We start from the raw sequence: 13752 nt of genomic DNA, 5'->3' as shown, positions 1-13752 counted from the left end.
ATGTACTCCACATGTAGAAAAAAATCAGAAGAGAAGAGAAAAAAATCTTAGAAATTTTGTTCTTTTTTTTTTTTTTTTTTAATTTTAACACATCCAAATTTGATGGAACTTTTTAATCATCTTGTTACTTTTAACTTCAAGCATTTAAAGTTGAAGCTTAAGAGAAAATGGAATAAATTTGGAGTATTAAAAATCCAAAATTTAAATAAAGGAAATGAAGGAAGGAGAGTACTTGAGTAAAGTTTTTAGATCAAATTTGTGACATTCTTCATTAAAAACAATAAAATGAAATAAAATTTAAAAATTTAAATCAATAGATTGTTAAAATTCAATGAAATTTTAATTAAAAATAGTATTTATACAAAATTTTAATTAAATTTAATTGAACAATTAAAATTTTGTAGGAATTTTTAATAAAAATATTTATTTAAATTATTTCAAATGTTGAATATTTGATTTCTACAACAATTATATTTGTTATTATATTGATTTGAATTTTCAAATTTTTATTCAATTTTTATATAAAAAATAATAATCTTAAAATAAAAATATTTTTAAAAAAAATTAAATCAAATGAGTTAAATTTTTAATTTTTTATTAAATTATTTTTAATAAAAAATCTCACAAGAGTTTTAATTGAGATAGAGGAAGATGATAATGATGACATTGACAGGTATGTGAATTCGAATATATTTAAGTGTGGGTAGCACTCAATGTCGCATTTTGAAAACTTAATGGTAAAATGATTTTAACAACCATCCAATGTTATTATGCCAAATTTTATTTAAAAAATTAATATGCAAATTTGACAAATGTGCCACATTGAATTCTTTATAACAATTATATAAATAAACATCGTTGTTGTAAAATTTTGAAAGTTGTATCATATGATATCATGCAAAGAAAATTTTTATTTTTGAAATTAATTATCTGTGGATAGAATTAACTCACAATCAAGTGAATCAAATGTCAGCTTTGGTTGAATTTTTATTAAAGAGCAAAGATAATGATGGGAGGGGGAATTCCATTAGGTATAGTGTGCATATATATATATATATATATATATATGAATGTATGTATATATGTATGTATTTATTTATTAAAAAAATTATATAAAATAAAAAAATAAAATTTTTAATCATTGATTCAATATATTTAAAGGAGAAAATTATTTTTTTTTAATTTTTTACTTATATCACTTATCTCTTAGTTTATTGAAATTAATAGTTAAAAATATATATATTTTAATTTTATACTAAATAAGTTGTTTCATTCTCATATATAATTTTTTTAATTATGGATTGAAATTGAAATAATATCAGTTGCCAATTGGATTATCAAATTAATTCAGTTTGATTTATTAATTTGATTAAAGCAAAATTACGGACATGCCTAAAGTATTCTATTATTGACAAGCAAATAAGCTTACACTTAAATTCACAATAATGATTGAATCTGCGAAAGGTAAGGTAGTGAGGAATTAATTATTTTATGAAAAATACCCAAATAAGTCATTTCCAAATTATGTTACCTCAAACCAATGACGATCAATATATAATTAAATAAATTTATATAAAATTAAATCAAATTCACTTACGAAAACTTGAAACGTAAGATTTTATGAGCCTTTTGTTTTTAAATGGCTGATCTTACATCATGCTTTATCTGTTAGACTCAAGGCCAATTGAAAGGGTGGCATATTTTTAGTTTTAGCTTGCTTGTTTAGATTTGGTTGGCTTGCAAATCTTATTCAACTTTACCTCACTCTTTTTCAAATTCTTCGAGATTTTTTTTAATCAATGGCACATCTCAGCAAATTTAATATATTGGAGGTTTTTTTAAAATTTTTTTTTTGTTTTTACATGAGAAAGTTTTTTTTTTTTTTTTTCATCTCGTCTTCTCTTTCTATTTTTTTTTTTTAATTTTACTTGAGAATAACATTATATTATTAAACACTTTTATGATAAAAAAAACGAAACAAATAAATTATTAAAATTTTAAATCAAAATAAAATATCCCGTATCTCATGAAAATTATGTATTGGATATTAATAAAAAAGCACAAACAACATTCAAATCTAAAAGCATTGTTTTAATTAAGATGAACAAATTCATGAGCTGGACCAAGATTATTACTCAATATCAAACCCAAAAACAATTACCAATGAGGTAGAGAAACTTATCAATTGAACAGCTTGTTATGCGTTATTATTATTATTAAATAAGTTTGTAATTGAGCTGGTACACAAGAAAACAGGAGTGCCTCGGGGTAGGAGATTCAGAGGTTGGATCAGCAATAGAATGCAATAGTCTATAGAATTCGAACGTTTAGAGGAAACAGCAAATTTGCAGTGGCAGTGGCAGTGGCAGGACTGAAATCAAAGAAAAAAAAATAATTATATCCAAATTATCCATTTTCTACATCTTTCTTCCTAGGAGCAGGACCACCCGCAAACAAGGACAAAGTCACGTGCCTCCATTTCATGCAGAATTACCATTGCATGTACAAAGGCAAACCCCTTATTTTTTTTTTAACTATCAATCTATAGTTGGCTTGTATCAATATTTAAAGATGATATTTTTCGTATAAAATTAGACCATATAAAATTAAAAATTATGATTTTCACATTCCGAGTTTACACATTTGAGGATAAACAAGTGATTTTTTGGTATCGGGAGACCGATATAATATTTCATTAAAAATTTAATAATTATTTATAATATTTATTTTAAAAATTTAAATTAATATGTGATATTATTTACTTAAAAAAAGTATAGACTCGTTGCGCAATGTAGGTGTGAATAAAGTGGAAATAAAACATGAAAAAAAATTAGGATTATGTTTTGGATAATTTGATATCATTTCAAAAACCATTCATCTAAAGGACTTAAATTGGTATGTAAGAATATAAAATATGTTTACTGATTAACAAATAACAACAATATAAAAATTTTCCCATGGAATTCAATTCCTTTTTCAATTCTTAACTTTTGTTCTTGTATTTAAGTGTTTTCATTTTCTTTTCTTTTTTCCTTTGCATTTTGCTTCTTAAAGCAAAATGCAATAATTAAACTTATACCTAAATAGAATTCATACAAATTAAATATGTGCATAATATTTAAGCCTAAGTACTAAAAAAAATCATATAAAATCAATAAATATTCGATCTTCGGATATTTTTATTATCACGATAAATTTTTTTTGAAATTATTTTTATATTTTTATAAAATTTAGGATAATTATTTTTTTAATAAGGATTACAAACTAAACCAATTAAATTTATCATTGTACATTATTGAATCATCCTATATTTTTTTTTATGCAATGATACCATTAAATTGAGATTTTCTATTTTTTTTCAAATAGGAGCAAAAGTGCAAAACGGAGTAACTGCGTTACTTCGGATTGAGCCCAAGTTCATAAAAGCCCAAGTACATAAAACGCCATCTGCATCGAGCGGTGGTCCGTGGACTTGACTTTGGATCGAAGGAAAGTTATGTACTTGCGGTGAAACGACCAGTAGCAATCAAAACTTGGCTGGGGCATTCAAGGGCCTTCCTTTCCCTCCCCCAAGTTGCTGCAATTTCTGCCAACAATCGAAGGTCTCAAACACTAACGACGCGATGTTCGGACCCAGAGGGTAAGTTCATCAAAACGCTAATTTCAATTTTTTATCTTGGTTCTTGTTCTTGAATGGAATTAGGGTTTTCTCTTCTCTGATTTTGTATTGGGCATGAAAAAGTAACTAAAATAAATTGGAGATAATAATAGCAAAATATATACCCCAAATTGAGTTTTGAACTGAATTTCTTCATTTTCTATATTCGGTGGCTTAGATTGCAATTTATTATTTTCAGTTAGTTTTATACTAAGAACTAATTTCAAAAGTAATATGAAAATGAATGACAAAAGTATGGAAACTTAAATTAATTTATAGCATGATTGCATTTGGTGTGAGATTGATTCTTTGTCTTTATGCTGGTAATGAGACTGTTTGAGTAATGTAAAGATAGAACTCTGTTATTTATAAACCAAACTATTCGCAAGAATAACCAATGCCACATGGTTTGACTTTACCAAATGATTTATTTTATTTCATGTTTATTGTTTTAAGTAGGGTTCATGAATATATATAAATATAGGAATTTAAGAAATTAGGTGTTCGGGATGTGTGGGTTGGGTTTGGCTTTATTAACAGGTTTAGTGGGGGATTTTTGTTTGTTTTTTGCTTTTTGGGTATGGATAATTGAAGGGCAATGTTGGGGAGCGGGGGGGTTTCGGACGGGTACGAGGTCGGCTCAAAGAGACAAAGAATGATGGAATCAAATCCCTGCTTCGCAGTGAGCAGCGGTATGAGCAGCTATCAACCTTACAGTTATGGTGGTGGCTACCAGCCACCTCCCTTTCCTGTGGTACGCCTCAGGGGTCTCCCTTTCAACTGCACTGATATTGATATTTTCAAATTCTTTGCTGGACTGGACATTGTGGACGTTTTGCTGGTCAACAAGAATGGAAGGTTCTCTGGAGAGGCCTTTGTTCTCTTTGCAGGGTCCATGCAGGTTGATTTTGCTTTGCAAAGAGATCGACAAAATATGGGACGCCGCTATGTGGAAGTATTCAGGTGCAAGAGGCAGGATTATTACCATGCTGTGGCTGCGGAGGTGAATTATGAAGGAATTTATGATAACGATTTCCATGGAAGTCCACCATCTCGAGGAAAGAGGTACAACGATAAGGATCAAATGGAATACACCGAGATACTGAAGATGCGTGGTCTTCCCTTCTCAGTAAAGAAACCTGAAATTGTTGAATTCTTTGGAGACTTCAAGATCATGGAAGACAGGATACACATTGCATGCCGCCCTGATGGGAAAGCTACTGGAGAGGCATATGTGGAGTTTGCTTCTGTGGAGGAGGCAAAAAGAGCAATGTCCAAGGACAAGATGACAATAGGTTCCCGGTATGTGGAGCTGTTTCCTTCAACACCAGATGAAGCTCGACGGGCTGAGTCAAGATCAAGGCAATAAAGAGGCAAAAACAGGATACACTTTGTATGTGTTGCCAGCCAGCAATGCATGTTCCCCCAGATTTTTAGGACAACCTGTATGTTGTCAATGTACTTTCATCTCTTTTAAAATGTTTGAATTTTGGATTTAAGGATAAAAAAAATTTAGATACACAATCATGCCCTATTATTGTTATTATTATTATTATTATTATTATTATACGAGCAGCTGCTCAAAGGCAATTGCATAAGCAACTGCCCATGGCATTCCAAAAAATAAAGATGCATAATCATTATATTATAGATCCCATGAACTGATATCGGTAGGTTGGCCCAACAAAATTTCATGATAGGTCCCTTGAACTCGGCCGTATTATATAATTTTTTTGCTTCACATCTTCGCGTTGTTCCCTTCTGTTCGGCTTGAGAAAAACACATTTTCTTGGAAACCCAGAAAAAAGAAAGGGGAGAGAAGAAGAAACAAACCAAACCCGAAAATAGAATCCTAACAGATTAAAATATAATAAAGCAGAGTTTAACGTAACAAGCTTTTCTATTCACATCTTTGAATCAAGTTGAGAAAAGAAAAAAAGAAACAAGAAACGGTTAGCTGCGGCGGAAATGGGGGACGCGTTTTGTTCGGACTGCAAGAGGCAGACGGAGGTGGTTTTCGATCACTCGGCAGGCGACACTGTGTGTTCGGAGTGCGGGCTGGTATTAGAGTCACACTCGATCGATGAGACATCGGAGTGGAGAACCTTCGCCAACGAGTCGGGCGATAACGATCCCGTCCGTGTCGGTGGTCCCACCAACCCGCTTTTGGCAGATGGCGGTTTATCCACCGTTATCGCTAAGCCTAATGGTGCTTCCGGAGAGTTCCTCTCATCTTCTTTGGGTCGATGGCAGAATCGTGGGTCAAATCCGGATCGGGGGTTGATTCTCGCTTTTAAGACTATTGCTACTATGTCTGATAGGTATTTTAATTTTTTTTGTTGGTTTTTTATGGATTTTTTGGAATTAATTTTTGTTTGGTATTTTTGAGGTTGTGTGGATGGTTAGAAATTGTGGGAAAAGAATGGGAAACGGTTGTTAGGGTTATGGATTCTAGGTGAAATTATTTGAGCTTAATTTGATTGATATAAATGAGTAGTTGAGTTTGGGATGTCCATTGTTTCTGAAGACACATTAATGGAAATGCCTTGGGATATTTTGAGGGATTTGAATTTGTTTCTGATGTTGCTTGACAGCTGGGAAAAGTAGATGCTTCAGTTATTGGTGAAAATAATTTGTGATGCTATTATTATTTACATGTCCACTTGTTTTTACTGGAGAAAATTGTGTCACAAAGTTTGAGGGCTGATAATAGGAAATTTAGGATTGATTGTCATTGTAAATTTGTGATTAACTGCAAAGTGTTATGCTTTTGAATTTTACTTTTCTTCGGCAGAATCAAACTGGTATTGAATTGTATGAATTAGATGAATATGCTGTTCTCTGTGGAATCCAGCTTAATCCGATCCAGCTGAATATTAAGATTGAATTTCTTAAGAACAATTGATGTTCTCCAATCTATGTGATTACTTTATGAACTGGTTCAATACTGGCTTTCGATTATTATTGTGTTCCGTTTAGGTGTAAAGATTTGCATATTTATGCTTTCCTTATTCCCATTCTCTGTGAAGTGAAGTTCTATGCTTGAGAGATGGTAATTTGCTATGAAATATCACTTATTTGGATAAGTTTGTGTTTCAGGTTGGGTCTTGTTGCAACCATCAAGGTATGCTACCCGTTTCAGTGTAAATATAATTTGAATCATATATGGTCTTTCAGTCTATTACTATGGACTTGCGACATGTACATATGCACATAGACTTGTTTTACTCTATTATTTTAGTATTTCATTGTATTTCATTTGTATTATTGATACTACTTGGTATTGCTACCATAGACCAAATAAAGGGTTTATTAAGTACCAGACAATATCATGTCAGCGACAATACTAAATTGAAACAAAGTTAAAAGTGAAGCTTGACAGGCTTTAGAAGAATGACTTGTTTGAAATAAAATGTCTTTAGTGTAAATGCTGACAAATTTGTGATAAATGAGCCAACTTGAAAGAAGGTATAAATATGAAACTCCGATCTTGTGCATGAGTTGAAAGCCTCGAATACATACAAACTTTACCATAACTGCTGCAGCTCCCTTTCCAAATCTGTACATGAGCAGAAAGGAATTATAAATTTAAAATTCCAATCTTCTGCATGAGTTGGGATACATATAAACATTACCATACCTGCTGCAGCTTCCTCTTAGAGTCCCAGTCTCTGCATGAATGAAAAGAAGTTATGAATTTAAAACCTCCAATACCTGTGCACGAGTAGAAAGAAGCTTCCCCTCCTCTTAGTCACCTTCCCATCAGGAAAAATAAGGTTAGGGTTGGTGGCTGCGCAAGAAAGCATCTTGTTTATTGCACAAAATTGTTGGTAAGTTTGATTGAAAATAGACTTCTGAGATGTGTCTAGCTCTGTATCTAATAAATAAGGAAAAGTTACTAGAAAATAATACACTATTGTTTGATTTATTTATTTATCATTTTACGTGTTATTTGACTATCTTTATAACTGATAATAAAGTAGTATTTCAGTTGTTTAATAACAAATAAGTTAACCAAAAAATGTACCAGCTACCAATAAAACTTGAATGAAGTATTAAGTAACCAAAGAAAGTTGCTACTGCATAGAAGGCCAGAATACAATGCTCTATAAACTTTGAAATATTTTGAGTAACAAGTAGGAGAGAGAGGCATCCTTCTGATAGTTTCTTTGCTATGCCTTTTTATAAGTGACTTGAGCAATGAGCATTTAACACTTAGAAATGGATGAACATCCAATTCTCATTTTAACTTGTCCATTATTCACAATTTGTTGTATGTAAAGCTTAAAAAAAGGAAAATAATCTGTTAAAAATGAACTGTGCCAGGAATAATTCTTAGCAGTGGCTGTGAATTGGAATTTCACTTTTCCCTCACTTTTAAAAGCTTTTCTTCTTTAATTTTGGAAGGATCTTTTATTTTTTTAATATTTAAAACTAGGTGCTTTTTCAGTTATAATTAATTTTCTTCATCTGGCCACTGAAATTTTATTGGAATCGCTACCCCTAGTAATTTACTTCTCAGTGATTATCTTCTAATGATCACTATATAATTTTGAGCATGTTTATGCTTCCAAAAGAAAATTATTTTATATTTGAAGTATTTGTTTAAGCTAGATTGAGAGTTTTCCTATCCATGGAACGAGCATCTTATGCTTTACACTTTAAATTTCAGCTTGATGACCTTTTCATTCTTTATTAGTTGTTGCTTTTATCAATTATCATGTGTATGTGATTTATGGGGATTTTGCAATTGATTGAAGGATCGAGCCAATGAGATATATAAGAAGGTGGAAGACCAGAAGTCTAGTAGAGGAAGAAATCAGGACGCATTGTTGGCTGCTTGCTTATACATTGCTTGTCGACAAGAGGACAAGCCACGCACTGTCAAGGGTACAGCCTAAGATTCTTTTTAACATCTGGATGCTTTGTGATTTATCTTTCCTAATGTGTATGAGCTTCCTTGAACCTTTGGATTTCAAATAGAAATTTGCTCCGTCGCCAATGGAGCCACAAAGAAAGAAATTGGCCGAGCAAAAGAGTATATAGTGAAACAACTGGGATTGGAGACTGGTCAGTCTGTGGAGATGGGAACCATACATGCTGGTGACTTCATGGTGAGTTGCCTTTTGTTTTTTCTCTTAAAGAAAATCTATAGCAGTCCTTTCAGTTAACAACTGTGTTGTTGTTTGCTGAATGCTTGGAAGGTTGCATTTCCTCTGTTGAATATCGTATTGCTCATTTATGCTTACCATTTATGGTTGCCACTGACTAATTTCTTTAATTATCAGAGGCGTTTTTGTTCCAATCTTGGTATGAATAATCAAGCAGTTAAAGCTGCCCAAGAAGCAGTTCAGAAGTCGGAGGAGTTTGATATAAGGTAGTTATTATTCTATTTTCATCATGATGCTGTGAGCCTAAACTGAAATTTCTTTTTAAGCCCTTAACCTTTCAAACAAATTTTAATTTAATGTCCTCTATGACGTAGATAATTCTGTATGGACCTCTGCTGTTAACAGAATGCATGATCAGGATGTGGGGATTTTAAGTTGATCAACTGACATGATTAGGAAATAATTAGAATGTTAGAAGAATGATATTAAGAAAAAGAAGCTAAAATCGAGTACCCAGAAATTTGTTCTGGGTACTTTTCTCCAACCTTCTCCTCTCTTTATTGAATACCCCCCATCCCTCCCCTGACTTACCTCTTTCGTTTTCTCCGATTCTTTCCACCCTCATTTGGTTTTTGGACCAGTTTGTAGAAGGAAGAAAGATGAAGTTGCTAACTTTATCTTAGGGAGTTCTGCCATTTAGCTCTTGTAGATTGGTTACCGAGTTTGCTATTTAAGAGTCAGGATTGTTGCATTGAGACATCTGATATTTCTTATGTATTATTATATATCTTCTTTAATAGTTTTGTTCACTTGTAGTTTGTATATGTATTTGCTTAACAATTTGCATAACTTTTGCAGGCGAAGTCCAATATCAATTGCAGCAGCAGTGATTTATATTATAACACAGCTTTCGGATGATAAGAAGCCTCTTAGAGGTTTGATTTCCCATCTTACTTGTTAAGCAAAAATAAGATATTTTACGAACTTTTTTTATGTGCCTATTTTCTTCTTGAAACAGTGCTGATTATTGCAGTTTAGGTTCTAATATCGAATTACCTAACATGGGTGCTTATGGAATGTGTTTGTCCTTGAAAAATAAGAAAGCAAAAACAGCGTCTTCAATTTTTTTTGAGCTGCTATTATCATTCTTTGAAAAATGAACACGTACGTTATTGATCGAAAATGTGTGGGATGCTACAGATATTTCACTTGCTACTGGAGTTGCAGAAGGGACAATCAGAAATTCATACAAGGATCTTTATCCCCATGTGTCAAAGATAATGCCAAACTGGTATGCCAAGGAAGAAGATCTCAAGAGCCTATCCAGTCCTTGAAGTGCAGAACAAACAACAATAGGTATACAAGAACCGAAAAAAAAAAAAAAAACCCTCAAAATTGGCTTTCTTTCTTTCTCTTGGATGTTCTGACTATTATGTTTTTTCTTTTTCATTTTTCCTTCATTACTCCACCCTTACAAGTAGAGAGGAAATGTGGACATCCACGGTATTTACTGATCAATTTTAATTTATGTATGAAGTTGCAGCAAATTTTTTCATATAGAAGTGTTAGCTATCCAAAAATTGATATTGTTAGCTGTAATTTATTCCACCATTTCATCCACTCTGCGGTCTCTCCATAACTCGTGAAGAATTGAATAAATTAAAAAAAAGTGTAAATATAATTCTGCTTATTTTATTCACTTAATAACTAAAAGTTATTGAAATTGGTACATGTTGACTGGGCTTGAAATAACGGTAACCTACCCAACATTTCTTTATTTTTCTCTATCTCATAGCCATAAGTTAATTAATTAAATCTTTTGTAATGTTCAAGAACTCCATGTAGATTAGAGTTGCTCATGGCTGGGTTGGGTAGGATATGGGCGGATTTAATATGATATTTTAATATTTAAGTAAGTTCAGATTTGGTCCAATTCGAATTTTTGGATATTATTTTTTGTTTAAATTTATTTTTATATGTAATAATAAAATTTAAGTTCGTCCAAAGTATTAGTATTTAAAATTAAAAAAAATAATTTTTTTAAATTTTTTGTAAATTATTAATTTAATTAATTTTAATTAAATTTATGAGTCATTTGTGGTTGGATTGGTTTTAATTTTGTTGAATATAATTTAAAATTAAATTATTATTTTAATATTTTACATAAAAAAATAATTTTTATTCTATTATAAGTAATAAAGCAAATGGATCTTATTCACCATAAAAATAAAGCAAATATATTTTATCCCATTATAATAAAAATATTTTTTTAATTTTCAAATTGGATCAAGCTAAGCTCGGACCTTAAATAATGAAATTCAAGCTCGATTTTATTTTTTTGATTGGCTTTCATTTATTTGTTTAGGTATTTTAAATGAGCTTAATATTCATATCTAAATTTTTTAGAATTTTGGATAGATTTTTTGATTCAAACAAACTGTCTAACTTATGAGCAGGTTTAATATAGATGTATAAGAATTAATTGACAAATATATATTCAAATAAGTTTTCAAATATTATGTCAAGTAGTAATTTTCATTTTTTATGATTAGGTGAACTTGGTATCAATTGTTTACCTTAACCGACATGTGTAAAGTTTAAAATTTTTATAAAGCATTGATTGGATAGGTAAACTTAAAACAAAATTAAGGAGATATATATTGATGCACAGCCAAGAAAGTGAATAAAAAAAAGAATGAAAAACTAACCTCAATCACTAGATCAAATGCAAAAGGTAAAATTTCCCCCTTTTTTTTTTTTTTTTAAGAGCACGATAATTTTTCTTCTAATCGTATTGGTTCTTCGTGCGAGTCAATGCCAATGTGGCCATGTGGGTATGAATTGAAATTTTTAAAAGCTGTCTAAGAGGGGAATATGATGCTCTGAGAGACAACTACTTCTATGAAAATTGCGACCTTTTTTAGCATTAAAAAAAAAAAAAAGGATTGTGGCCTTTTCTGCTAAATGGAAGGATAATAAAAATTCGACACTCCTAGGGAAAAATAAAATTAAAGAGTGTTGTATCAATTTATGGCGCTCATAAATTGGCAAACACTATGCTAAAGCCATAGCAAACTAAATCATCACTTAATTTTTTTTTTAATAACAAAAATCCCACCACAACATCTCAATGTTTGTTTATATATAACCCCAACACAAGCAAGATTTATCCATAGATTTTCATCAAAGAATTAATATTGCAATATAGAGAGGGGATTCCTCTGGGTTCTTCCCTAAAATGACAAACAAAGAAAACTCAGTGGCTGTGGTCATGGTGCCATTTCCAGCACAAGGCCATCTAAACCAGCTACTTCACCTGTCTCGGATCATCCTCTCCTATGGGATCCCGGTCCATTATGTTGGTACATCCACACACAATCTACAGGCAAAGGTCCGAGTCCATGGTTGGGAACCGGAAGCTGTTGATAGTTTCCATTTCCATGACTGCCAAATCCCTCCTTTTCTTTCTCCTTCTCCTAACCCCAATGCAGCAATCAAGTTCCCTTCTCATCTCCAGCCATGTTTTGATGCCTGCTGGCATCTTCGTGAGCCTGTCACTGAACTGTTACGCATGCTTTCTTTGCAAGCAAGAAAGGTCATTATCATTCATGATTCTATGATGGGATCTGTAGTTCAAGAAGTTTGTTCAATCCCCAACGTAGAGTCCTATGCTTTTCACACTGTTTCTGCATTTTCTCTCTTCTTTTATGTATGGGAATCGATGGGGAAGCCAAAAGTTAATGCAGAAATGCCTGATGAAGGTGATGTTCCTTCTCTTGAAGGATGCTTCACCAATGATTTCTTGGAGTTCATTGCTTTGCAATACCAATATCTCAAAGTCAATGCTGGGAATATATACAACACAAGCAAAGTGATTGAAGGTACTTACCTTGAATTGCTTGGTGACACAATGAAAGGAAAGCAATATTGGGCATTAGGGCCATTTAATCCAGTAAGAGTACCAGAGAAAAATAGTTCAGCTAGCCGACACTACTGCTTGGAATGGCTTGACAAACAGGCCATAAACTCTGTTCTTTACGTGTCTTTTGGGACAACAACCACCATGGATGATGAACAAATCAAGGAGCTGGCGATCGGTTTGAGGAGAAGCAATCAAAAGTTCATTTGGGTACTAAGAGATGCAGACAAAGGAGATGTTTTCAATGGAGACGTTAGAATACCTGAGCTTCCAAAAGGGTACGAAGATTCAGTGAAAGATATGGGGTTGGTGGTGAGACACTGGGCACCTCAGCTGGAGATTTTAGCCCACCCAGCCACAGGTGGCTTTGTGAGCCACTGTGGCTGGAATTCATGCATGGAAAGTATTACCATGGGCGTACCAATAGGGGCATGGCCTATGCATTCTGATCAACCAAGAAATACAGTGCTAATCACAAAATTGCTCAAAGTTGGCATTGCTGTCAAGGACTGGGCACACCGGGATGAGATAGTAACAGCAGCGATGGTTGAAGATGCTGTGAAACGGTTGATGGCTTCAAAAGAAGGAGATGACATAAGAAAGAGGGCAGCAGAACTAGGTGGCTCGGTGCGGCAGTCGGTGGGTGAAGGTCACGTTTCTCGGAAGGAATGGGACTCTTTCATTACTCATATCACTAGGTAGGTTTGTCATTATAATTATTACCACAGTAATGCTATCCGAAAATTTCCTTTCAAGTTTATTTCAATCTATGAAACAAAATGTAGTGCCTTTTCAGTCTTTAAATCTATGAAAAAAATTTATGGAAATGAAACAAAGAGAAGAAAATGGTTACATTCTCATTTTCCATCATATATATTCATTATTCATAAAATATACATTTCACAATGACTCGTTATGTATGAATCATTATAACAAATAAAGTTTTTACTAATAAAAATTTTCATCGTTGAAAGTTTGATTACTGTCAATATTTATTTACGAATGTAAATATACGTATGCACTTACAATTAAAAGTGCAAGTAAAAGTAAAATCTTGTTCAAAA

At 32.3% G+C, this 13752-nt stretch overlaps 3 protein-coding genes across 4 annotated transcripts; all 3 read left to right on the top strand.

Moving 5' to 3' along the window:
• Positions 1-3494: 3494 nt before the first annotated feature.
• On the top strand, positions 3495-5182 carry LOC111311495 (uncharacterized). Of its 2 annotated transcripts, none has more exons than XM_022910910.2 (2): positions 3495-3640; positions 4253-5182. In XM_022910910.2, the coding sequence occupies exons 1-2, from the start codon at positions 3624-3626 to the stop codon at positions 5025-5027; spliced, it is 792 nt and encodes a 263-aa protein (XP_022766645.2). In that variant the 5' UTR covers positions 3495-3623; the 3' UTR covers positions 5028-5182. The 2 variants fall into 2 exon arrangements, with proteins under 2 accessions (XP_022766645.2, XP_022766647.2); XM_022910912.2 differs by having other exon boundaries at positions 3515-3640; positions 4342-5182.
• Positions 5183-5330: 148 nt separating this feature from the next.
• On the top strand, positions 5331-10324 carry LOC111311494 (transcription initiation factor IIB-2-like). Its single transcript, XM_022910909.2, has 7 exons — positions 5331-5979; positions 6758-6782; positions 8419-8548; positions 8642-8772; positions 8947-9035; positions 9628-9704; positions 9970-10324. The coding sequence occupies exons 1-7, from the start codon at positions 5627-5629 to the stop codon at positions 10101-10103; spliced, it is 939 nt and encodes a 312-aa protein (XP_022766644.2). The 5' UTR covers positions 5331-5626; the 3' UTR covers positions 10104-10324.
• Positions 10325-11787: 1463 nt separating this feature from the next.
• On the top strand, positions 11788-13548 carry LOC111310893 (zeatin O-glucosyltransferase-like). The gene has a single exon (XM_022910267.2). The coding sequence runs from the start codon at positions 12008-12010 to the stop codon at positions 13388-13390; it is 1383 nt and encodes a 460-aa protein (XP_022766002.1). The 5' UTR covers positions 11788-12007; the 3' UTR covers positions 13391-13548.
• The last annotated feature ends 204 nt before the right edge of the window (positions 13549-13752 follow it).

The sequence above is a fragment of the Durio zibethinus genome, chromosome 1, assembly GCF_047325235.1.
Source record: "Durio zibethinus cultivar Kanyao isolate XHJ-2024 chromosome 1, ASM4732523v1, whole genome shotgun sequence".
In the NCBI taxonomy this organism is placed as follows: Eukaryota; Viridiplantae; Streptophyta; class Magnoliopsida; order Malvales; family Malvaceae; genus Durio; species Durio zibethinus.
This window is presented reverse-complemented; position numbering and strand designations above follow the sequence as displayed.

Bases quoted from the DNA above. Each gene is read 5' to 3' on its own strand.
- LOC111311494 (XM_022910909.2), top strand. From the start codon at position 5,627: ATGGGGGACGCGTTTTGTTCGGACTGCAAGAGGCAGACGGAGGTGGTT. The intron at 5,980-6,757 runs GTATTTTAATTT...TTTGTGTTTCAG, and splicing joins ATTGCTACTATGTCTGATAG to GTTGGGTCTTGTTGCAACCA. The intron at 9,705-9,969 runs GTTTGATTTCCC...GGGATGCTACAG, and splicing joins TGATAAGAAGCCTCTTAGAG to ATATTTCACTTGCTACTGGA.
- LOC111310893 (XM_022910267.2), top strand. From the start codon at position 12,008: ATGACAAACAAAGAAAACTCAGTGGCTGTGGTCATGGTGCCATTTCCA.